Source organism: Lepidochelys kempii, chromosome 10 (assembly GCF_965140265.1).
Source record: "Lepidochelys kempii isolate rLepKem1 chromosome 10, rLepKem1.hap2, whole genome shotgun sequence".
Taxonomy (NCBI): Eukaryota; Metazoa; Chordata; order Testudines; family Cheloniidae; genus Lepidochelys; species Lepidochelys kempii.
The window spans coordinates 77,286,501-77,311,066 of NC_133265.1; the positions used below are offsets into that span (position 1 = coordinate 77,286,501).

Sequence of the window (24,566 nt, forward strand, 5' to 3'; positions counted from 1 at the left end):
CTCTGTATTTTTAAAGACGTTTAAAGTTCACTGTTAACCCTGTCCCTTCCAACTCTGACAACTAGTGCGTAGAGATGCTAGAGAAATATTTAAGTTTTTTTTTTTCTTTAAAACTTGTGCCTCTCAGTTTATATTATGTAAAAAAATGCCTGGTGTCAAAGTACTATAGAATGTATTGAACTATACCACTCACTCCCAACTTCAGGAGCCAACCCTCTAAGTCCCTAGTGGTTATTTTGGAAGTAGCTCACTCATGCTTGAGATGTAACAATATCCTCAACTAAAATTGTAGATTTTTTTTTTTTAAAGGCTAGGGGAGTTAATGGAAATTGAGGATAAAATGGGAGGAATTTGTTGTATTCAAGATACAAGCAGTTGTCTTAGTACAAGAAGAGACCACTCTCAAGATCAACAATGTTTTTCTAAATAAATAATTTTAATCAACATAAGAAACCTCCGGAACTTGTTTTGCAAGCAGTTAAGGCATCTAACTTAAAGAAAAATTTTACACATTTTATAAGAACAAAAATCTGTCCCACTAAGTGGGATAAATCGTTGAGCCATCAGTACTCCATAGTTTAGACCATAAAATAATCAGTGATGTGATAGGAAGAAATTTGTCTAGGATGAGTGGAGTATTGCACAAATAAACAGATTACGGGGAATTTCTACTTTCCTCTGAAGCATCAGCTGACATTGATGGATTGCTTTTGGAGAGAAGAGACCAGATGAAATGTCAGCTATAAAAACAGATTAGTAGTTCTGCCCACTTCTAATTTTTTTGGTCTTTATTATAAGGCATAATATAGCCATCTATGAAAAACAGTTGATTTACTCATGTGAATGTTTTACCAAACCTTGAGCCCTACAAGAGCAATGAGCATTCACGGGCTTGATCAGAACTGTAATAACACAAATATAACAATAAAAGAACAACTCCAAAATAAAATTTGCAACAAAATAGATGGCTGTTCGGGAATGGGCAAGGAATTTCTTTAAGGGGTATTTACTGTCTATAGAACTAGTTTGTATCTTGTTGCGGTCCATGAATCAGGTTGCTGGTTTGAAAGTCCTTCTACTCTTTGTTTGCTCTTTTCTGTTCTGCTTTTTAAAAATCTTATTACCCTAAATATCCTTCCAAAGTCATGATGCAGCAAATTCTCTCTGCTTGTTCTCTCCTAATCATTTCTAGTCAGAACTTTATTCATCATTTAATCTGTCTTGCTTTGCCAAGTTACTAATAACATTTTACATTTGCCAAACTAAGGTTCACTGATGTTGGTCTATAATCCTTAAATTTTTTTCTTTTTCATTCAGATGCAACCAAGAATGAGTAAGTGCTCTAGACACCGTTTCTAATAAATCACAAATGCATTAATAACCCTGGAATTCGTAAGGCATGACCTAAGACACTAACAGCCACTAGATATAGCAACTGGTGCTTAACATTGGAAATGTCCTTTGTTAACGCATTCTCAGGAAATATTCTTAGGCTTATCCGGGGGAAATGTCAAACTTTTGATAATCGGGTCTCTAGTAACTCCCTAAATTTAACTGCTGGCCAATTTATTCTGGCTATTTTACATTGTCTGTTCTGTTTTACTCTCAGACAGATCACAGGATGTTACTTTAGATAGCATGTGATTCTGAAACCAGAAATCATTGGCTCATAGCTGTATTCTTGTGTGTACTAATACACACACGGAATATTGTAGTGTTCGCTAGTAGCAAACACTGTTTTTTCTAGTTAAAGTTTTTAAGAGATACATTTATCAGAAGCTTTTCTTTTGGAGTATGAAACTTCCCATGCTTGGTCTCAGATCAAAAGCAATTTTTTCCCCACACCCTGAAGCTTAAGTATGTGAGCTGTATAATTTTACTCATATATATTCTATTATAATAGAATTTTTCTGTTTGATGTAGCTAAGTCATCAGTGATCTATAATGAGAACCACAACATCATGACTGAAATATTATATTTTTTAAAAATTAGCATTTAACTACCGGGATGGGGAGTGTCGTAGAAATATTATTGCTGGCATGAAAGAAAGTTGCAAAGTCTTTTATTTCAAATCTAGTAACTTTCAAAATGAGCTTAAATTAGTTTCCAGTACTGCACCTACCAGACTTCACTTCCTCTGCTGATTTTTGTTCTTAAAAAGACAAAATTCAATTGTAAATGTGCCTCTCCATCCTGTTGTGTGAAAAATGCACCCAGACAAAAATGCACCCAGACAAAAATGCACCCAGACTCTCTGCATAGGAAGTGCTGAAGTATGCACAGAGTAAACCAGAAATAACATATCCCGTTATACGGAGGTTGGGCCTTCTAATAATAGAAGGTAAACAATGTAGACAGAAGTTGACTATCACTTTTAACAAGAGGACTGTAGAATGCAAGTGAACTTATGTCAATTGCGTACCCCTGTCTATGCTACACAATTTTTTCAACAAAAGTCAAGTTTCGTCGACAAAACAGTAGAGGTGTACACACGACAATGCTCCTTCTGCCGACAAAACTTTCCTGCTTTGCCGACAAAATAAAACCACCTTGATGAGAGGCATATTTTTTTGAGGCAAAGTTATACCGACAAAGCATCAGTGTAGACACCATGCTTGGTTATGTCACTGTAAATGGCCTCCAGGAGGTGTCCCACAGTGCCCATCCTGACCGTTCTGGTCAGCAGTTTGAACTTTGCTACCTTGCACCCAAGTACACAAGTTTCCACCCGCTCTCTTTAAAGGCCCGGGAATGTTTGAAATTCCATCTCCTGTTTTCTCGGCCTGGAGAACTCACATCGCATCTTCCCAGCTGACTGTGGCGGCTCCTCGCAGCAACTCTCCCCCCCCCCCAAGCTTGGAGCACACCCAAGTTGTTGGATCTGCTGTCACTGTGGGGAGAGGAGGCTGTGCAGTCCCAGCTCTGCTCCAATCGTAGGAACTTCGATACCTACAGGCAGATTTCTCATGGCTTGTTGGATAAGGGCTAGAAATGGGACATGCAGCAGTGCCATGCGAAGATAAAGGAGTTGAGGCAGGCATACCAGAAGGCAAGGGAGGTAAATGGTCGGTCTGTCTGGTGCTGTGCTGAAGACCTGCTGCTTCTATAAGGAGCTGGACGTCATCTGTGGCGGTGACCTCCACCTCCCAGAGCCCTGTGGATACTTTGGCAGGGCTGGAGGCAGCGAATAGTGGACCTAACCCCAAGGACGAAGTCATGGACAAGGAGGCCAAGTTGGAGGACAACATGGCACACACGACAGGGTTGTCCAGTGGTGTGGCGAGTCGGGACCTCTTTTCCACTCTGGACCTCTAGCCAGTCCCAGAAGTCCGTCTCTGGCGCGCATGATGCAGGAGAGAAGAGCCCTGGTAAGTGATCTTTTTGAGTTGATGCTGCTTGGTCATATGCTGTCCTTTGCTCTGTATGTTCTAGAAGTGGGTGAAGGGATTGATGTGTACAAGACTAGCTGTGTTTGAGTGTGCTCCACATTCCCTTGTGCAGCAAAGCAGTGCAGCAGAACAGTGTGTAAATGCCCACCGAGATTTCACAGGAATCCTCCAGAGAGATCTCTAGGAAACTTTCCTGGAGGTACTCGCTAATCCTATGCCAAAGGTTCCTTGGCAGAGCTGCTTTGTTCTTTCACGCATTGTAGGAAACTTTTCCCATGTCACTTGGCAATCAGTTATGCTGGGACCAAAGCATCACGTAGGCAAGCAGCACAGGGACTGGGTCTGAAACCGCACACATGCAGGAGATGCACCCTTGCATTTCTGCTCACCCTCAGGAGTGAGATGTTGGCTTCACTGGCCCATGCCTGTGGGAAAAGGTGGCAGAATTTACAATATTGTCCCTAGTCATCTACATTGATCCCCTTAAAAAAACACCTAGACCCTTTGCCCTATCTTGAATGCCAAACGTCACCCAGCCCAAAGTCACCATGTTTAGGGTGTTCACTGAGATGTGTGCTTTCTAAAGGATAGTGTGAAAGTGATTCGTATGTCAAAAGTGGTATTTTTACTATAATGATTCAGTACTGTGTGTGTGAACTAACAATCATGATTCTGTGTATTGTTTCTTGTGCTTCTGCAGATGTGGCCTTCAGAGGAACCCCCTATGCACCTGCAGAGTGCCTCTGCCAGATAAGGAAGCGACCAAGGCAGAGCAAGGAGAACATGTTCCAGGAGGTACTCCAGTCCTCAGAGTCCAAATAAAGAGAATGCAAGTTGTGGAGAGAGACCCTGAAGGGAAAAAATTAAAAAAGAAAGGCAGGACAGAAAGGAGAGTGAGGAGCACGTTGTAAATAGCCAAGAGTGGATGATAAAAGTGATGGAGGAGCAAACAGAGATGTTGAAATCCCTAATCATGCTCTAGGAAGAACGCATGCATGCTCACCCCCCTCTGCAGCTGATACAGAACTGCTTTCAATACCCTTCCCAAACTCTTCCCACACGTTCCTTGTAATTTCCCAGAACATTTTGGTACCTTGTTCACTCCACCCTGTCAGATGGCTTCCAAAATGGTAGCTGGACTTACACATGGCTAGGAGAGCCTACACTGCCTTGCACTCTTATCTCCCCTCCCACCAAGCTTTTTGTATGCGTGTTGCTAATTGGTATTTAATAAAAATGAACTCTCTGAAAGATAGCCACCTTTATTTGTCTCCTTCATATGGTGGTTGCTGCTGGTAGTAATACATAACGTCCGTTTGATTATTTGCCAACTACAAATCCCAGTCAGGAAACATCACAATTTTCATGCAAGGCGGCAAGTTAAGAAGGCATGTCAGAGTGCTGTATTATGGGACTCATGATCAAAATGTTGACTTAAAGCCTCCATCTTTCAAATAGCCCCCTATTGTGCCCCTCTAATAGCCCTAGTATCTGGCTGCTCAAATTCAGCAACCAGGCGGTCTGCCTCGGCTCTCCACCCCGGGAGAAACTTTTCACCCTTAGCCTGACAAATATTATGGGGCGTGCAAAATGTTTTCCTCATTTAGGTCTAACCTTCCATAAAGGCATTGCCAGTGCGCTTTTAATCTGCCAAAGGCACATTCCATGGTCATTCTGCACCTGCTCAGCCTGTTGTTGGAGCGCTCCTTGCTGCTGTCCAGGTTTTCTGTGTAAGGCTTTGTGAGCCATGGCTGTAATGGGTACACTGAATCTCCCAGGATCACGATGGGCATTTCAATATCCCCCACTGGAATCTTCTGGTCTGGAAAGAAAGTCCCTACTTGGAGCTTTCCGTACAGGCCAGTGTTCCTGAAGATGTGTGCGTCATGCGCTTTCCCCGGCCACCCTGGGTTAATGTCAGTGAAACTCCCACAGTGATTTACAAGCACTTACAGTACCCTAGAGAAGTACCCCTTTCTATTGATGTACTCTGTCACAAGATGGTCTGGGGCCAAAATTGGATTATGCATGCCATCTATTGCCTCTCTGCAGCTAGGAAATCCACCATTGCCGCAAAGCCATCCACTATTTATGCACATTGCCAAGACTCTCAGTCCTTCGTATCAGGATGTAATTAATGGCCCCGCACACTTGTGTTAACGCAGTTCCAAGGGTCAACTTCCTGACTCTAAACTGATTCATGACTGATGAATAGCAGTCTGGAGTTGCCAGCTTCCACACTGCGATTGCCATGCGCTTCTCCACTGAGTGGGCATCTTTCATTTTGGTGTCCTTATGCCACAGTGCTGGGGCAAACTCTGCACACAGTTCCAGGAAGGTGGCTTTCTGCATCCGAAAGTTCTGCAGCCACTGCTAGTCATTCCAGACCTGCCTAATGACATGATCCCACCACTCAGTGCTTGTTTCCCGAGCTCAAAAGCAACGGTCCACCATCTTCAGCTGCTCTGTGAATGCCAAAAGTAATCTGCTGTTTCTTTCCTTGGCACACAGCAGGTCAGGCAACTCTGATTTCTGTTCAGATTGGGAGCTCATGAGGTACTGCATGACCATCCACGATGTGTTCATAACAGTGACTGCGGCAGTAGAGAGCAGTGTGGGAGTCTATCCTTTCAGACAGAGATGTTGGGAGATAAACGGGCTGTTGAAAAATGCTGCGAAATGCAGTCTGAAGCCCATGGAATGCTGGGACGGAAAGAACTGCATCATAGGACGTTGAGCATGCACCCATGATGCACTGCAATCCACTCTGTCTTCCCACAACTCCTAGCTGCAGAAGGTGGCGAGTAGCACAGTGGGATAGCTACCCGCAGTACACTGCTCTCCCCGTCGATGCTAGAGCACCAATTGTGGACATGTTCTGATGACAGAAGGAATGTAGTGTGAACATGCACAAGCGATGTAATTACACCAGTTTTTGATTGTCAGCTTAATTTACATAGACAAAACTCTGTAGTGTAGTCAAGGCCTTAGACTCTCCTTTGGAATAGAGTAACTCCAAACTTGAGATGAATATGCCTTCAATAAAGTGACTCACTCAAGTCTAGAGGATGAGAAGATCCTATCACCTCTATATTGTAGCCTTGTTGCCTAATGTACATAGCTGCGCTGGTAGCATTAGACCATTTACCTTATAACCTGCGATTGCAGAGGTCTCAATAACCATTTTATTGAAAGTATTGCCTGTTTTGAGACAAGATCCTTATTTACATGTTTGCTATCTAAGAAATCTTGAAGAAACTGGAAAATATTTCATTTAAATTGTTCAGCTTGATTTCTGCTGAGTAAAGTGTTTACATGTTTATTTTAATGATTTTGGGGAAAACAATACAAATTGTCTACTTAGTGCAATTTGTGCCTCTCTTCTTTCTTTGAGAAGGCAAATGCCACCTTTCACCACTAACTATGAGGAAGATGACAAAGGATTGCAGTAAGGTCTACTGATTACAGATTATTTTGAGATAGCAATATAAGCATTTACATGTGTCCCTGGTACCCGGTCTATTCAAGGTAATTGAAAACAAATTGTAAGATGTTTCCACTCACACAGTCATCTGCTGCTTTTATGGTGATTTAATTGTTTAGGGGTGTATTTTTTTCAATGTAGGAAATATTTGAAGTTAAAACATTTGTGTACTGTAACCGGTGACATGCATAAACTTCAAGAGTGAAAGTATTCCACAGCATTTATTCTGAGATACTGCTGGCTATGTTAAGTGTTTTGGGGGCTGACTTTCCAAACTGCTCAGAGTCCAGCAGTTCCCTTTAAAGATAATGAACCTAACTGGGAACTCAGTTCTTCAGAAAAATCTAGCCATTAATGCTTTTGCTGACGTGCCAGTGGTACTGGCAGAGCATTACCTCCATGAACTGTGGTCAGCCCCGGTCTCAACTCAGTCTGCAGGGACATACATACATTGTGAATGTGTTAGAAGCTAAAAGCCTTTTCTCTTGGTTGGAGGGGGAAAGTGGGATTATTAAACTTTGCCATATGATCCTTGAATTGCTTAAATCATACCCTCTAAGTAGACTGCTTGTTCGTCTTCAGAGCTGGACAAATAAATAATATATAATAATATAAATAATCTTTTGAGGCACATCTTAAATGTGATTATCTTACTTAAATATGTTCCTTTTGTCTTTCATTTCAGGACAGCCCAGAAACTTGCAAGATCTATGCCGAATTAAAATCCGCCAGTGTATAGGCCTTCAAAACCTAAAACTGCTTGATGAACTACCCATTGCCAAGGTCATCAAAGACTATTTAAAACACAAGTTTGATGATATCTGATATCCATGAAGAAAAGAACTCTGAGCAAGCTTAGTTATATTCCATATACTTAAAGAGGCTTGTTGCCTTGCACAAAGTATATCCTATGCAAATTCTGATTTTTCTGTAAGTCAGAAGGCAGGTATACACGTCCTTGGGTTTTTTATACCACATGCTAGAAGGTCTTAATTTTTTGGTTTCTTGGTCCAAGTTTACAAGGTCCAAGCTTTCTATACAATATTACATTTTAAAAATTTATTTGTTTTTTTTTTAAATGAGGCATGCAAACTTGCAATGGAAATGGAACATAGCGTATTCAAAGGAAGTGATTGGTTCTGATTGGCATGCATAGTATTGTAAGCCATCTGAGCGATTGTTAAACAAAATGAGTTTTGGAGACTAAAGCACCAGTCCTGCAAAGGGACCCATGTGGGCAGACCTTTATGTCCATACAGTCTCTTTGACTGATGGGACTTTGTGTAGGTCTAAAGCTCTGCCCATGTGTATCATTTTGAGAATCATAACCATGGTTTCCTGGGACATACTGTACAAATGCCATATGGAAACTTTTTAAAAATACAGTCACCCTGTTCAATTTTAAAATGTATAAGTTGGCTCTTTTTATACTGTTCTTTTCCTAATTACTGTAGTTTGGATGTCCATAAATCCAGGATCTCTGCTTTCCTGATATTCCCTGTAAGTGAGCTATTGTTTGTAACTATATTTTTAACAGTGACAGTACACTGCACAGAGTCATACAGTCTCTATTTTTTACATTAAGTTAAGGGGAAACAAGTTTAGATTTTGAAGCCAATGTATTCTGTTTCTCATACAGTGCCTCCTGTGCAATAATCTTTCTAATGTATTTTGTCCATGATTGTGTGACTTTCGCACCATTTCTTACTTAGCCTCAATGCATTATTTGTGAAAATAGGAACTGCGGCTTTATTGTAGCATTGATACAGCAATGCTATAATAATGTCAGTTGCTGTTACAATCCCTGAATTTGCTGAATGTATAATTTAGCTGTTTTATTTCCCTTTGAGATGAAATTTCGCATACAGGTTGTTAGGCCAGATCTCTCTTTAAATTGCTATTATTTGGCTAAGTACTTTTATTTTAAAGGGGTTACAAGTTTTTTTTGTTGTGTTCACATTTTGGTTTTGATTTGCTTGAAGTTGACTAGGATGTAGTCTCCACTGATAAGTGCACATAACCCCCATTAATTTGAGTGTTCCTTGTGCACTGACAAGAAAATAGTCCCCTTAGCATTAGAAGCTTAAATTTTGCAAACACTAAGTGGGTTCTTCTTAACCTCAAACCGGCAAGTGATTTCAGTAGTTAAATTTGGCTTTTCTGTTTTCATCATAAGCATTAATTTGACCTGATAAAGAGCCTGTTCCTAATTGTCAATGGAAATAGAAGGTCTCAGCACCAAACAGAAATGGGCCAAAATGTGCAACCATTTTACTGTTTTCATTTTCAAGGGATTATGGAGTCAGTATAAAGTTCTTGTCCATGTTTTCTACTCCTGCTTTGCCATTGTAGTGGCTCCAAAAGAGCCTTTATAATAGCAGCAGCTCTCTCATACTAGGGATCTCAATGGAAGCTGGGAGATTGGGGAAACCATGTTGACTCTTCATTTTTCACACTGTCCCTTTCAAAATGTTACATAATTTTTTTTTTTTTTTTAAAAAAGGTGAAAGCAAGGAAAGCAAGTATATTTAGATTAACTCCGCTGGTTCATCCCTAATTCCTTGAAGCCAGGGATTGTAGTTTCCTCATGCACAAATCTTATTGCTAATGATGGATGCACAGGAACCATGGCAGCAAGGATTATCTCACCCTATTGTGCCTAGCCTTGAACAGGTTTCCGAACAATGGGTGATTTTAGAGACTCAGTGGCTCAGAGAAGGGGTAGCGGGATGTGGAGCCTTTCATCTCTGACTCACCAATTCAAATCAAACCTGCTTCATCAGTGACCAATAGTTAATATAACAGCAGCCTGTAGGAAGCGAGTTTGTCCACTGTCCACACCAGTCACCACAGTTGTTGCTAATGTGGACCCTTATTGGCAGCCTCAACAAAGAGGTCAGAGAATAACTGGGCAAGACAACTCTCCTCTATATATAAGGCTTCCTCCAGGTCATAGCTGAAGCACATTGGTGGCATTATAGTGTGTGTGGGGGGGTGGAAGGCGGGGGGGAGAGTGCTGTTTAGTAGTACCTTTAATGAATACTCAAAACACCTTAGGGGCTGATCTCTTCTGCTTTAAGTTCTGCAGTACCTAGGCATAATGAGGCACATTAGGGATGGGATGGCAGCTCTTAACTCTGAATCTTCAGTTTTGTTACATAGAAACAGAACCTTAACATTCTTTGTTTTTAAATATTTAATATTGTTCATCTGCTTTCCTAAGTAACTTGTTTGGTTTTAAACCATTTTCTTCCCCATCAGTGAAGATGCATTTTTTACAGGAATCTTTTCTGAAATAATTTAGACTATATCTTAGTCAGAATCCATATTAAGATAAATTATTTGTTCTGTCTTGCTGCTGTGACTTCAGAAAATTATGAAAGACCTTGCTGGTAACAAAAATGTTATTTAATGAAGAAGTGTGTCATTCCATTATTTATTGAGTGAGGTTTGGTATTTTTAGTAACTGACATTTAAAGGAAACACTTTTTTACATTTTAGGCCAGTGCAAAACCTTTCTTTAAAAAAAGAAAAAAAATTGCAGAAATCTAATCCCCTTTAGCAAGGCTAAATTGTCAAAGGACCTGATCCAAATCCCACTGCTGTCAATGGAAAGACTTCCACTGGGCTTTGGATCAGGCCTGAGGGTCTCGATTCAGCAAAGCACTTACGGTCTTACAGATAAGCATGTGCTTGAGTAGTCCTCTTGGCCTCAGTGGGACTATTTATATACTTAAACTGTAGCACATAATTAAGTTAGTAAAATACAGGGTTTATTCATCATTCAAGCCTAACTAGATTTGAATGTTGTGACTCTATTCTGTTGTCACTCTCCTAAATGGGTATAATGCACAAGTAGTTAGAAAACACAGAAGTGATTTGATTTTTCCATAATCTTTTGAAATAGAATCTGGAAAGATGAGTACATAATATAAATGTATTACATATCCTAGTTCCCTTCCTTTAATATACATTGGTGGTCATTTTATTGAACCTTAAAATAATAATAATAGTAAAATTGGCAAATACACCAAAGAAACAGGCAAGCAAAAGATTCTGATCATTAATAAACTGCAAACCTCATCCTTTAAAAACAAAGCAGAAAGATTTTTGTAAATATGTGTTTATAAATGTACAGCAGAGTAAGAGTGGGTTTTTTAGATTATTTAATTACCTTATTTCTAAACGATTTACTACATTATAGACAATACTTGTTAGTTTGAAAAACTTTTGAGTGTTTTGGTTTTTTAATTCATCATCAGTCATGCTTGGAATAACTCTGGCTTCCTTGGGATAGCGTGGAGAATTTAGTTTTCTGGCTATAGTTGGCAATAACAAGAGAACACATCTGGACAAAGAGGACTAGCGTGATTAATTTGTCATACAGACGCCCTGAAGCAAAAGAGAACGTATAGTTTGTTTACCAGAGTGGACCATATGGAAATTTTAAATCTTAACTTCTGAATAAAGTTGATCCAGAGCCCAGAATGTCACTGGGATAAGAGCAATTTACAATTTGCCCACAAATCTAGCTTCCATGCACCTTTTTGTGTTATCAGTATCATGATGTACTTTGTTCTTCTTTTGTAATGTAAGTTCTGCTTTGGGTCAGTTTGAATTTTAAAAATATTTAAATCTGGTTAAAATCTTTTGGGTTTATGTTCTATTTATTTCTAATCCAATGTTTTAATAATATAGTATCACTTTGCAGCTTTCCCTCAATGTCTGTCCTTCCTGAAAACCCTTAATGCAGTCATGACAATGGATAACTAATGATGTGTAAACTTAGCTGTTGAGGCTCAGTTCTGCATTGAGAAATGAATGCAGATCACCCTGAACTTAGTGCATTGCATCAGTAAATCTAAAGGCAAACTTGGGCAGTCAGGGCTGGACTGCCAAAAGGGGATCAACCCAGCCTCTAACCGTTTCCATACACACGTTTCTATACACTCACTTGCATGTACAAGCTATAAAACTTACACCACCCTCATCATCTGCATGTGCAAATAATGATGGCCAAATAGAAGTCATGTCTTGCAAATGGATCTGTCAGTATGCAATGTCTTTTTTTTTTTTTTTAAATACTGGAAAATGGAATAAGCAAGGCTACTTCTGAGTATATCATTCAGGTGTGAACTGAGACCAAACAAACAGCTTGGGTCCACCAGGAGTCTTTGTAAAGTACAAGTTATGACTTTTTTAGGGGCATTAAGAGCGTGGAGAGGGAGGGAACTGGATTAGAACTTTAATGATTGCTCCAGTAGCCATCACAAATATTATACTTTACTAAAAGCTGATGGAGAAGGGGATGTTTCCCTATTAATAGCATCCCCTTGAGGAGCAAGGTGCAAAAACTGAATTTGGATGTGAAGATTCTGTGCAACACATTACAACATGACTAATAAACTCCAAACTGTGTAATGATGTTACTAACAGACTGGACAGATTTGGAAGACTAGTGAATTTTCTAAATGCTATGTTGTCAGTGGTGTTCCTGTTTATGTTTCCTATTTCCTGCATTTGTTCAATTGTCAGCTGAAAAACAACTAATGATATACACAGTTGTTTACAGCAATAATGGGTTTGTAAACTGTTGACAAATAAGATTATACATCGATAACAAACTCCAGTGTATCAGTATGCCTACATTACTAGAAATTGTGCTTTATTTTATGTGACAAAGTATGTTGTTTGTCGTGATGCCAGAAAAAACAATTTTTGTAAACAGTGGATGCAAAAATTGACTTATTATTAGAGGCAGAATGGCCTGCAGGGGATGGGAGCTAGGAACGCTTAATCTTGAGTTCTTTTCTTTCTCTGCCACTGACTTTCTGTGTAGCCTTGGCAGACACTCTTCACCTCTCTCTATTCTTTCTTTTTCCCGTTTGTAGACTGAGGCTGACACCTATCTCAGGGCTTTTGAATTGTATTTTGAAACTGTAAAAATGTTATACATGTGCTGAAATTTTTATCATTGCTGCTGTCACTGGCAAGTCTGAATCTTCTTCTGTTCTACTTTTTGTTGACTTCTTGAGTTATAATGTTCAAAACTAACAGTTTTGTTTTAGCTTAATTTCATGAAAGCAAGGAAACCTAGAAGCGTACTTTACTTCATGGAGCTGAGCTGCCACGATTTCCTCAGCCACTGGGTTCTCTAGGGATCCACGCCATGCAGGAGGAGCCATGGGAACTTGGAACCTGGAGCTGCTTTATCCAGTGACAAGATCTGTACTTCAAATGCTTTCTGCTCACTCGTAATGCTGCAGGGTTTCGGAATGCTCTTTGTGGCATCCAGGGGACGTGAGGGAGACTGCTGCCGAGTAGGCTGATCTCCCTCTCTGCATGAAAAGGGTGTGACCCAGGTGCAGAGGGTTCTCTTTATGTATGGCTATGGAAGCACAAGCAAGAGATCCTCTTAACTTGCCCATTGTTACCAGGTACTGGAGCTTGCATCGTCCTGTATGAGGTGTGTTTGAGAACAATGGGTCTACTGGAGGAAGCACCCCTTACAGAATTTCCTTGACTGTTTTTGGTTTTATAGCAAGGTACATTGAAGGACATAGCTTCATCATTTTTTAAACTGTTATGTACAAAAGCTGCAAAATAGAAACTGAATAACTGTAGAGATTAGGTTTACAGTTGCATTACTGTCCCATGTATAGCAAAAGTTTGTAATCTCGCTACTCTACTGGTTACATAATAGCTCGGTTATATAGAATACCAAATGCTACTCTTATATTGGCATAAATCCAGAGTCACTCCACTGGAGTTTCAACTTTCAGCCCTGCTGCGAAAGAGTCTTTTTGAAATTTATTTACAAGGTTATGGAGGTGCACTGCTAGCAACTCCATAGTTAGTTACATTATAAAAAATCCTGGGGAGGGGGGAGAGAGAAACAGGATTTAGGCCTTCTCTAAAAATAGGTAGCCAGTAAGTTTAGATTAGTTTCCCACCATTAACAGGAAAGGTTTGAAATGTTGCTGTGACTGAGATTTTTTTCACGGGTTGTTGGAGCAGCTGTTGTCAACTTGATTTCTTTCACTGTATATCTACTCAAACTTCAGTAGTGAAGTGTATCCTGAGTGGATCTGTTGAAATCTGTAGTCTTTTCTTTTTTTAAAAAAAATAAATAAATGAGATTGTAGGCCATTATTCCTTCCTATGCACCAAGGGTTGCTGATGGAGAAACTCTTTGTACATAACCGTATGCATCTCCACTCCTGGTGTATTCGCGTCTTCTTCATTAGCTGCCGAATTTGCACCCCACTTGTAAGTCTGCTCCTGCGCAGCCAACCACCTACTTAAGAATGCTTTATAAAAACCTACAAAATAGAAAATCTAATATAAGCTGGGCTGTGAAGTAGTTAGGGCTGTTACCCTCCTAACATACCTGACTCAAAGCCACACCACTAAGGAAATGAAAAGTTATGTACCTGAAGAGGACCTACAGGCCTGCCTACTCTATAGGGCTTTTCCCTGTGGATTACTCGTTTTCAGGCCCTTCTGTGGAGGAAATCCCCTCTCACTAGCTATTCTTTTACAGTCACGCGCCTCCCCAGGAAGGCAACCATTGCGAGCTGCTACACAGGTTGATGACAGCCTATTCTCTCACCCTATCTAGCAGAGTTCAAGTCTCCTACATCTTGTCTGTATAAACAAAGGGCAGGTACTGGTGAAGCTCTCAGCCTTTTGATCTCAGAGCCTGATCTCAGGCAAACTGAATCCCTGGGGGCTGGTTTCCCTTCCCATGTGATGGGGAAACCCACTATTGTCATCAAATCCCTCCACAGGGTGGAGCTTGCCCAGCTGTCAGGGCTGGGCAGGAGTTAGCTCTGGCTGCCAGCCAGGGGACAAGGCTCTATTCCTCCCTGTGATGATCCTGGTACTCTTTGGGGGGGAGAGGATTTGTCCCCTCGAAGACTGGAGATGGGGGTAGCCAGGCACCCCCTGAAGACAGATGGGGAGGTGTAGACTATGGGGGGCCCTGGGGCCTTCCCAGAAGTAAGAGGGCAGCTGAGGGTCCCGGGGATGGGGTCAGAGGCTGATGGAGGAGTTTGAGGGGATAGGCATACTCTGGGGCACTAAAAGAATAGAAGCTGGGTGGGGGCGGACATATTGGAGATTTTGGGGTCAGGTGTCCTGCCTCCTCTCATGGTCACAGGGGTGGGACTGAGGACTCTGGAGGCCTCACTTCCTGACATGGCTTCGTTGCAAAGTCCAGGCATTCCAGTCGGGGGAAAAGCAGGGACCTGCTGCCTGAGGGAGTGAGGAGCTTGGCTGGAGGGGGGAGTGTGTATTAGGGATTCGGGGGAACAGGATGATGAGGCTGGTCTGACCTCTTTGTTGGGGATATAGAGGGACTTTGGGGGTGACTTTCTGCCTAGGGAAAGAGGAGCCAGGTGTTACAGGTGGGAGATCAGATACTGGGGGAGAGCCAGAGACATGGGAAGTAGGCTCTGTGTGCCTGTTTCTTGCATAGGAGAAGCAGAGATGGGATAGGAGCAGGGAGTCATGCACCAGGGGTGTTTATTGAGAGAGATGAGACTTCCACTGTACACAAGGAAACCCTGTCCTTCCCCTGGGCTTTGCCTCTGAGTGGCAGGGCCAATGGCTCAGCTTCCCCTCCCCTCATGAAGCTTGAACTGTTCCTGGGGCTGATGGGGCATGTGTGTGGAATGAATGGGTATGAAGTGTAGAGGGGTGATGTGGCGTGTGTGGGATGGGCAGAGGTGCACATAGAGTGGGTGGGGAGGGTGTACAGAATGGGTGGCTGTACGTATTCAGTGTGTGCTGGTGTACTCCGAGGGGTGAGTGTGGAATGAATGGGTAGATGGTGTGTCCGGGAAGTATGTGCCTAATGACTGTGTGGGTGGAAAGTTAGGATGGAGTGAAAGGAGGTTTGAATAAATGTGGATTGACATGTACAGACTGAAAGTGCAGAGTGGTGGAAGGAGGACAAATGGGCAAGGTGTTTGAATTCATAAAAATGTGAGTAAATTAGATTGTAATGATTGCTTGAGGATGATGGCAAGTCTGGTGCATACCCTCCTCCTCTTCACCCCCAGGCACACACCTTGCAGTGATCGCCACTACCGTACACTATAGACCATGTACTGCAAGTTTACCTCTGCCCCTGCCTCCCATTAGCACCGTTACCCAACTCTCCCCTCCTCCTCCTCTTCCTATACAGTTAAGTGAGTGTAGTTTGGTAAAGAGGTGTGTGAGAAGGAGGGAAGGAAAATTGAGGGTTGTGGTTATTGTTGTGGTGTGTGGTCTGTGACATATGGTAGTTGTGGTAACGGGAAGGTGTGTGTGTGGGTGAAGGGGAAGAGAGGTATGTGCTATTTTCCCTTCTGTGAATTTTCTGGCTTTGAGCCAGGTTTGGGGTGTGTGAGAGAGAGGGTGGCAAGCTATTTTGTATATCCATTGTATATAAAGCAGAAAAGTTGCAATTCGGGATATAATATAGTTCTATTTTTTTAAGGCATTAGTGCTTTTAGATACACAGACTATTTCTATCTTTGTTTTGTTTAAAGACTAGCATTACTTCCTTGTTAAACACCGAACCACCTGTGTTCATCTTTGCTGAATTAATGCCATGTTTCAACTCAATGGAACTACAGACAGCTGAGATTTGAACACTTCTAACAAACGTACATCCGCACAACCGTCACTCTAATTGGTCAAACTGGCCGAAGGTCAAGCAAAATACTGCAACATTTGTCTTCAGGACTATGCTACTACCATATTTATTGGTTCAAGTAGAACATTTTATTTCACGATGCAACTTCTAATTTGTTTTTTTATTTAAGTCAGTGAAATCTACTGCAGTGCTTTTAACGGTGCCTAGATGATATTAATCACTTAGCAAATACTTTATGTAGACTATTCCAAAAGTGACTTTCTGTGAAAGATCGAGATGCAGAAGCTTTGTTCTATCTGGCAAATGGATGCAAATATTTCTCTCAGGCTTGGCTGGCTCCTTTTCTTCCTTTTTACTAGGTTGGGGACAATACTTTGATTTTTTTTTTCTCTCCTCTAAAGCTGTTTTGCATGGACTTGCTGGAATCAACAAAGCAAAGGAAGATTTCAATGACTTTGATGAATTTCAATGTCCACACTATAGACCTTACAGCGGCACAGCCATACCAACACTGCAGCCGCCCTGCCGTAAGATCTCCCCTGTAGCTGCTCTGTCCCGTCAACATAATTAAACCACCCCTAATGAGTGGCAGTAGCGCATCTCCCGCCGACATAGCGCTGTCCACATGTGCTTTTGTCGGAGAAACTTTTGTCGCTCGGGGGGGTGTTTATTTTTCTTCATACTCCTGACTAACAAAAGTTTTACCAACAAAAGTGCTAGTGTAGACGTAGCCTTAGTCTCACTGAGTCGGATCCTTCTTTGCTGAAGTCAATGATATTTTAAATATTGACTTTCAATGCTATTGGGATCAGACCCTTTACCTTTAGTGGGCATTATCTCTGCCTGCCTGATGTCCAGTTGTGCACTCTTTATTTGGTGCTCTGTTCAACTTTAGCTGCTGTTTTGGGTTTTTTTAAGCTACGCTGCAATCATTCTCATTTTTAATATACAGCTGAATTTGCCGGTTTTAACAATATCTTTTATATGGCCTAAACTCTAAAACCATTCTACCTGTTCTGTAGGCTTATCTGTTCTTGATTGATATGATTCAGTGTCTTGGTTTTTTTGTTTGTTTGTTTTTTTAAAAACCTGACTTGGAATCCTTAGCTTATCAACAGCTCTGCTGACATGTGGTAATACTGCAGTGTTATTCTAAATCACTACATGTGTTGGCAGTAGCTTAATAATTCCTGTTTATATCATCTAGCAAGTATAGTTTACAGTATTCCATATTCACCTGCTGCATATGGTTTGGTTTTTGCTTTCAAATTTCCCTACCACCTCCATGCATAGAAACCAAAGGTGATTATAGTATATTTTGTTCTTGTTGGATTGTGTGGCTTTCACCTATAGTTGTTACACAGAATTATTGTGCTCCTACAGTGGGGAATTGGCTGTCGTTGTTAAGAGCCACATCTGGATTGTATAACTCTTCTTTGTACTAAGACATGCTATGAAGGGTTTTTACCTGCTGGCAGCTGGGGTCAGAATGGGACTTGTTCATCATTGGCAGGTAGGGAGACCTCCTTCCCCTGAAGAACCTCCTTGTGTTGTTTCCCCTGATGCAAAAGGGATAGTTTCCGTGTGAATATATATTTTTAGGAAAGCCCTGTCTACATGATGTATACTTCCAAGTTCTCAATTACTTATTTTTTGTCAGCTGGAACTTGTGGTATTTGCCGTGAATACTTGCTGTAAAGTAGTCTGAGATGAGATTTTTCCCACCCATTTTTAATTCAGCAATATATTTACCACTATGTACAGTCAATAAGTCCTTTTGTACTCTGCTGAAAGGTAAGCCTGTATATATACATGGCCAGGTTCCCAAAGGTATTTAAGCATCTTACTCCCATTGACAATCTGGGCCTCTGAGTTTTGTTAATAATTATCAAACTTCAGGGATTTGACAAAAGAGATCCTTACAAGTGTAGTATGAGTGAAGTGCAGACGTTGACTATGATAGCAATAGCCCATTATCCATGCCAGTTTTAGTGTATCATGTTGTACACAAATGTAAAAGCAGGCAACAGAAAATAATGCAGGACTATTCCCTTGACTAGTTTGTCTATCTAGATGTGTACTGCAGTATAGATTTCAATGTAGCATTTGCTCACAAAGCAGTTAGATACCACTGCACTCTCTTCTCCTATAACACAGGAGAGAGGTTCAGTACAGTTCTTCCACCAGAATGATGCATTGGTTTCATGACCTTGACTTCTACTCTTCTGGAAGTTTATGGCCATAAAAATCACTTTGTGTAAGAGCAGTGACTGTAACAAATAAGCTTAACTAACCCATCACTTTTTCACTTTTACTGATTGCACTGCTCTGCTTTATGACAGAGGTTAAGACAAAGAATGAGGCTCCAGTGACATTGTTTAAACTTCTTTATCCTGGTCTAATTAAACGGAATGCTTTAAAGATGATTCATGTGGCTTGACACCCTCACATTTAAATGTTTGTTTAGGTAGTCACTGAAGGAAAAACTGGAGATATTCAAATCAGATTTCTTCTTGGTGATTAAATTATTCTCAACTTTCCAATATTATTATGACCTGCTTTTGAATATTCCTGTTTCCCATGATGCCCAGGACTTGGTATGTAACCCCCAGAACCTTTCCTTGTCAAGAGAACATCAAAAAGCTCTTGGGACTTACTCCACCTTTACATTCCTAGCCCTGTTGGGTAACACCATTACCTCCTATGTCGTTTACATCTTCCTTTGTGCCTCTCGAAAAGGTTTATTTCTCTTCAGATACATTTATTACCTTCTCTTAAATAAATCTGTTTTACAGTCATATATGTAAAAACAATTAGAATAGGGGTATCTGCTACGTAGCTGTTTGCTTTCATGATTTTGTACACTTACCAGTGCTTTTATGTATGGTTATAGCAGTAACTAGCCTTGTCCTTTAGTAAAGACGTAATTAGTTAGTGGCTTCAAGGAAAAGATCCTTAACTGTCTTTCTAGATCATCTATCATGCCACATGACTTGCTGCTCACAATATCCAGAAGTTACAACTCCTGTAGATACATTCCTCTTCATACCTCTCTTCTGGACAAATAGTGCCACACACTAATTGTACCACACTTTTCATTATGCTTGTCACGTATGTCAGTACAAAGAAAGTAGGATGAAATATCTTTGTCATTCATACTAAGGCAGACAACAGAACTTAACCCTTCTGATTAAGCTCCCAGGAATTATTACTAGTTGTGAATAACTTCATTATATATATAATGTTCTTCCAGAAGGTTATGGTATGACTGATAAAGAAGATCTCTAAACCCAGGAAGACATGACTGGCAAATATAGTTTCTCCCCCTGGCCCCTCATCCCCTGAGATTTGGTGCTAATATGAGATGTGCAATATTTTGCTGGTATTTGTCATTGTTTTGGAGTGTGGGCTTTAACACAATATTGAGATAACAAGGATTACAAGATGAGGCATAATATGCTTCCTTGTTTAGAATGTGTCCTTACCTCAATTTTCTGATGGGTTTTTATTTATTTATTTTATTTTTGAGAGTTTCTTGGGCTATAAGCCCATAACAAAGGAAATAGATTCAAATAAATGTTTTAGTTTGATCTGTTGAACCCTGAAAAGATTTTGCATAATCCTCTGTAGCAGCAGAGTGATCTATTGACAAGAATGGAGAACTGGGAATAAGGATTCCTGGTTCTGTTGCTATCTGCCAACTTGCCATCTGACCATGAGCAGCAAGTCATTCTGGGCTTGTTTTCTCTATCTACAATATGGGTATGAGAATACTTCACAGATGTGCTGCGAGGATTGGCTACATTAATCAGATTCTAGGAAATCCTTAATAGCAAGGTGCTGTATTGTGTAAGGGAAAATTATTATGAGATGAGTTTAAAAATAAATGTCATGCTGGCATCATTTTTACTTTGTTTTTTGCCGGGGGGAGGAGGGATGAAGTGAAAGTGACAGTCTACAGTCCTTTAATTTATATACACATGTGCAACATGGACTCTTCTGAAGTTTACTAAAGAACTAATCACCTGAACTGCCTGACTGAATTTTCAGTAGCGGATGTTATGTTTCCATACACATTGAGAAACCTATGCTTTTAATCTAAAATGATATAATTTAGATTTAGAAGAACAAAGAGATGGATGCTAGGAGAGAGCTGTGTGTGTGTTTGTGTGTGTCAATAACAGACTTTAGCACAGTAGTGGGCAACCTGTGGCCCGCGGGCCCCACGCGGCCTGTCAGGGTAATCCGCTGGCGGGCTGAGAGACAATGGCTGGGAACGGCGAGCCGTGGTTACTGGGAGCTGGAGGCGGCCATGCCTGTGAACGGTCAATGTAAACACTGTCTCGCGGCCTGCCAGCGGATTACAATGATGGGCCATGTGCGGCCCCACAGGTTGCCCACCACTGCCTTAGCAGTTCTAAGAACAAAATGGCTACCGTGTCTGCTCGCAGGCAAACTCCTTTAGAACTTTAAAACGTACTTGACAGAAAACAGACAACACACTTTCGTAACTATGTGTGCCATGCAGGACAGCAGTATATATGTAGAATTGAGCAGATAAGAGTGTGTTACTTATTCTAACAGGTATAATAGCTGTTTTTATTAACATTTATGTTTGATGGCACCTTCAGGCCACAACCAGATTGGGCGCAATTGTGCTAGGCAGTGTGACGACATATAATAAAATGACACTCCTTGCCCTAATGCCTTCTTTTTAGTTATCAGCCAAAACCTCAATTACTTTTTCTTATTGTGTATTCCAAGAGCAAACACAAAGCAGAGAAGCTGTCTCCTTGAGAACTGAGAAGGTATTTTTATAACCTCACAAATACAAGCACGTTTTCTTCTTAGTAACTCAGATAGTTACAGAAAAGTAGCCCCAGCCTCCATTTGTGAGCATGCCTTTTTGGGGAACTAAACCTGAGCCGGCATCTGAACTTGCACACGCACGACTTATCGCTTGCTTATGCAAGTGATAGCACTGGAAAAGTCTGGATATTGTTGGGACTGAGCAACTTGATGATTACCGGTTCTGTTCGTTCCCTCTGCGTTGGCCACTGTCGGAAGACAGGATACTGGGCTAAATGGACCTTTGGTCTGACCCAGTGTGGCCGTTCTTATGTTGTATGTTTGCACGTGCACCAGTCACGAGCTAGCTGGGATCCCACTAATTAGGCCCTAAATATCTTCCCGCACCCCCACCTCAAAAAAGGTATCTTCCTGTGAAGACCAACACAGAGAAAAGATATTTCCAGCTCTCTTGATTCATCCCTACAAACCAGTCATGGTTGAATGTTACAGTGATGTGGTGTTTCAAAAAAACCAGCCTTAATTATTTGCTTATTACTTAACTAACGCTGAGGTGTGGTAAAGAGCAGACTGAAACCCCATCTCACTTTGAAAGAATGAGTCCGTTTCTAAAGACAACAGTTGTCACATTGTGGTTTGGGTTGGGCAAGATGCTACTTTTTATAAAAACAAATGACCTCTCACCTGCCTGAATTTCTTCCTCTTTTCAAAAAGAAGCAACAACTCTAGCTTTTGTGCTTCTCTTCTCAAAGTAAATGTTTGAGTGCTATGATGATGCACAATGCCTGACTGTGCATTCTGTGTTATCAAATGTAAATTTCATGCATTGCACAAGTTTATCTGAACTTCATTCTTGGTGAGACAGTCTACTGAACCGTAGCCAATACAAACATTTCTACAGTCAGGTGGTCCAAATTGTGACGGATGTGGTGGCGGCTCTTTAAGTTCATCTTTTTGATTGATTGCCTTGTTGTCTTGAAAGAGAAGTTTTTGCAGAACAACCTAATGTGGCAATAAAAGATGTCTACTCGATTTCAGACATGAGTTATAGAGGTCTGAGACCCAATTTTCAACAGCAAGTTATTTCTCTGAATGAAGTTCTGAAAATCCCTGAAAGGGCAGCTTAATATGTAAGTCAATCTAGTAAATCAAGTTTTCATGCTTTGTGTGCATCTATAGAAGTAACTAGATTTTTTTTAAAAATTGTAGAATCATACAATGATTACATGAATGGTACGTCTGTACTAGGTCCTACAATTTATACACTTCCTATATTTTATTAGCTGCTATTCTGTAAACGACTGAACGTTAGGGTAGAGTGAGCAGGCTAATAGTAGAAATAAAAAGTGATGCTGAGAATAAGATTTTCTTCTTTTTAAAAAAAATGACTTATTTTCTGCTTCTAAACCAAAACAGGGGAGGTTTTTTTTTATTTCTCAGTGCTTAAAAAATGTTAACTTTGTGACTGGTATGATTAGGATAAGCATAGAAATTCTTATGTCAAATGTCACCGATCTCTGTACTCAAGTTTTCCAGTGTCCACAGCTTGCTATTCTGGCCAAAACATGTGGTATTCCTAGTCTTCAAAATGGACCTCTGATTGTTTCCAAGAGTATATGTGTGCTGAGCCCAGATATTTCACTTAATAGCCAGACTAACGTATCTAGTAATTCTGTTATGTATTATGGTAGCAACTGAGATCAGGGCCCCATTTTGCTGCTGCACAAATGTGGAGAAAGAGACAATCCTTGCCCCAAGGACCTTACAATATAAAGAGACAAGACCGATGGGATGAAAGAAGGGCTTAATCTCAGTTTTGTTTTGTTTTCAGGTGGAGAGCCAAGGCGCACAGTTGTTAAATGACTTGTACCCAAGATCCCACAGAAAATGTAGGGCAAAATCTGGAACTGAGCCCAGAACTCTTGATCTCAGTTCTGTATATTCACCACTAGACTGACCTTGCCTTTATGAAACTCTATGCTGCTTCTACTACTGATACTCTAAAATGGTCAAGTGCAAGTTACTATCCATCCTGACTTGTGAAATGATGTTGTTTGATGGACCTAATTATTCATAGTTTTTAATCTCCGATTCAAATGTTGTGGCTTGGACCTGTTTCTGCTTGACGGAAGAACTGACATGCCAAATATGACACTATCTACTTTATTCTGTCAGTTCTTGTGGATATAGACTTCTGTAGCAGTCCTCTAGCATCTGACACCAAAAAAAACCTACCACCATCAGGACAGGTTGGCCGCTAACCTCCTGTGTCCATTTCTTGAGCAGCTCCAATGAAAAACATTTCATGGAGAACTTCTTTGAATTTTTCTTTCTGTAGGTTTTGAAAATGAATTAATTTTAAATTGACTTCAAACACTTTGGGTTTTTCCCTCCCCCTTCTCTCCCCTCTCACTGGAAAAAGCAGACGTCAGTAGAGGGAAAGAAAGATCAGGGGAAAAGACGATGACACGTTGCGTGGGGGAGAAGACTACATTTTTCATTTTCCTGTTTCATCAAAAATCAGAACATTTTGAAAAACAAACATTTTGCTAAATGTCTACTCTTGTGGGGAAAAAGTCCATTTTTAAACAACTTTTTTGGCCCACTCTAGTTTTTAATTGGTATTTTTCACACTCTTAGATTAAAAGAGAAATCCTATCCTCTTAAGCCCGGAAAACCATACTAGACTTTGGCTGGGGACAACTCTCTAAACTGCTAGCACAGTTTCGCCGGTGCAGAGGATGGGGCAAAGTGTCCACAAGTTTTCCTTTCACATGGCTTCCCCACAGTGATTGACCCTGCATTTTGTAGATTAAACAGAAAAGATGCATAATGACTGACATATGGGATCAGAAAGGGCAAGAACTGAACAAGCTTACATCCTGTACACTTTTTACTGTGACATTTAAACTAGAATTGTAGCCAGCTAGTTTATGCAAAGAGGGTAAAATGCATTTGTCTAGTTATTGTCATTAATAATCCCTATAATAAAACACTCTATTAGGTATAATCCTTTTGATTTAATCAACTGTGTGTCACCTTTTGCCTTCCTGCTCCTGTAGCTTAAGTCCATCCATTTACTTAAATAACTTAAGTGATAATAGTACATCAAAGCGCGCTTGTTCATTGGGGGTATCAAGCAATTTGAAATTGTTATGCATTCTACATAATAGACTGCTGCCTGCTTACAATATACCCATAATCCTGCAGGGCACAACTGCAGACAGTCCTCACTGTCAC

At 40.7% G+C, this 24,566-nt stretch overlaps 1 protein-coding gene across 7 annotated transcripts in view; it reads left to right on the plus strand.

The window, feature by feature from the left end:
* Positions 1–11,522, plus strand: part of ASB7 (ankyrin repeat and SOCS box containing 7) — a 45,001-nt gene extending 33,479 nt beyond the window's left edge. For 6 of the 7 annotated variants that reach the window (XM_073304286.1, XM_073304289.1, XM_073304290.1 and 3 more), the window contains one exon: positions 7,560–11,522. In XM_073304286.1, the coding sequence (XP_073160387.1) occupies positions 7,560–7,699 (140 nt within the window). In that variant the 3' untranslated portion in view covers positions 7,700–11,522. Of the gene's footprint in view, positions 1–1,317; positions 1,334–7,559 lie in introns of all 7 variants that reach the window. The other variant, XM_073304293.1, reaches the window with a different exon arrangement.
* The last annotated feature ends 13,044 nt before the right edge of the window (positions 11,523–24,566 follow it).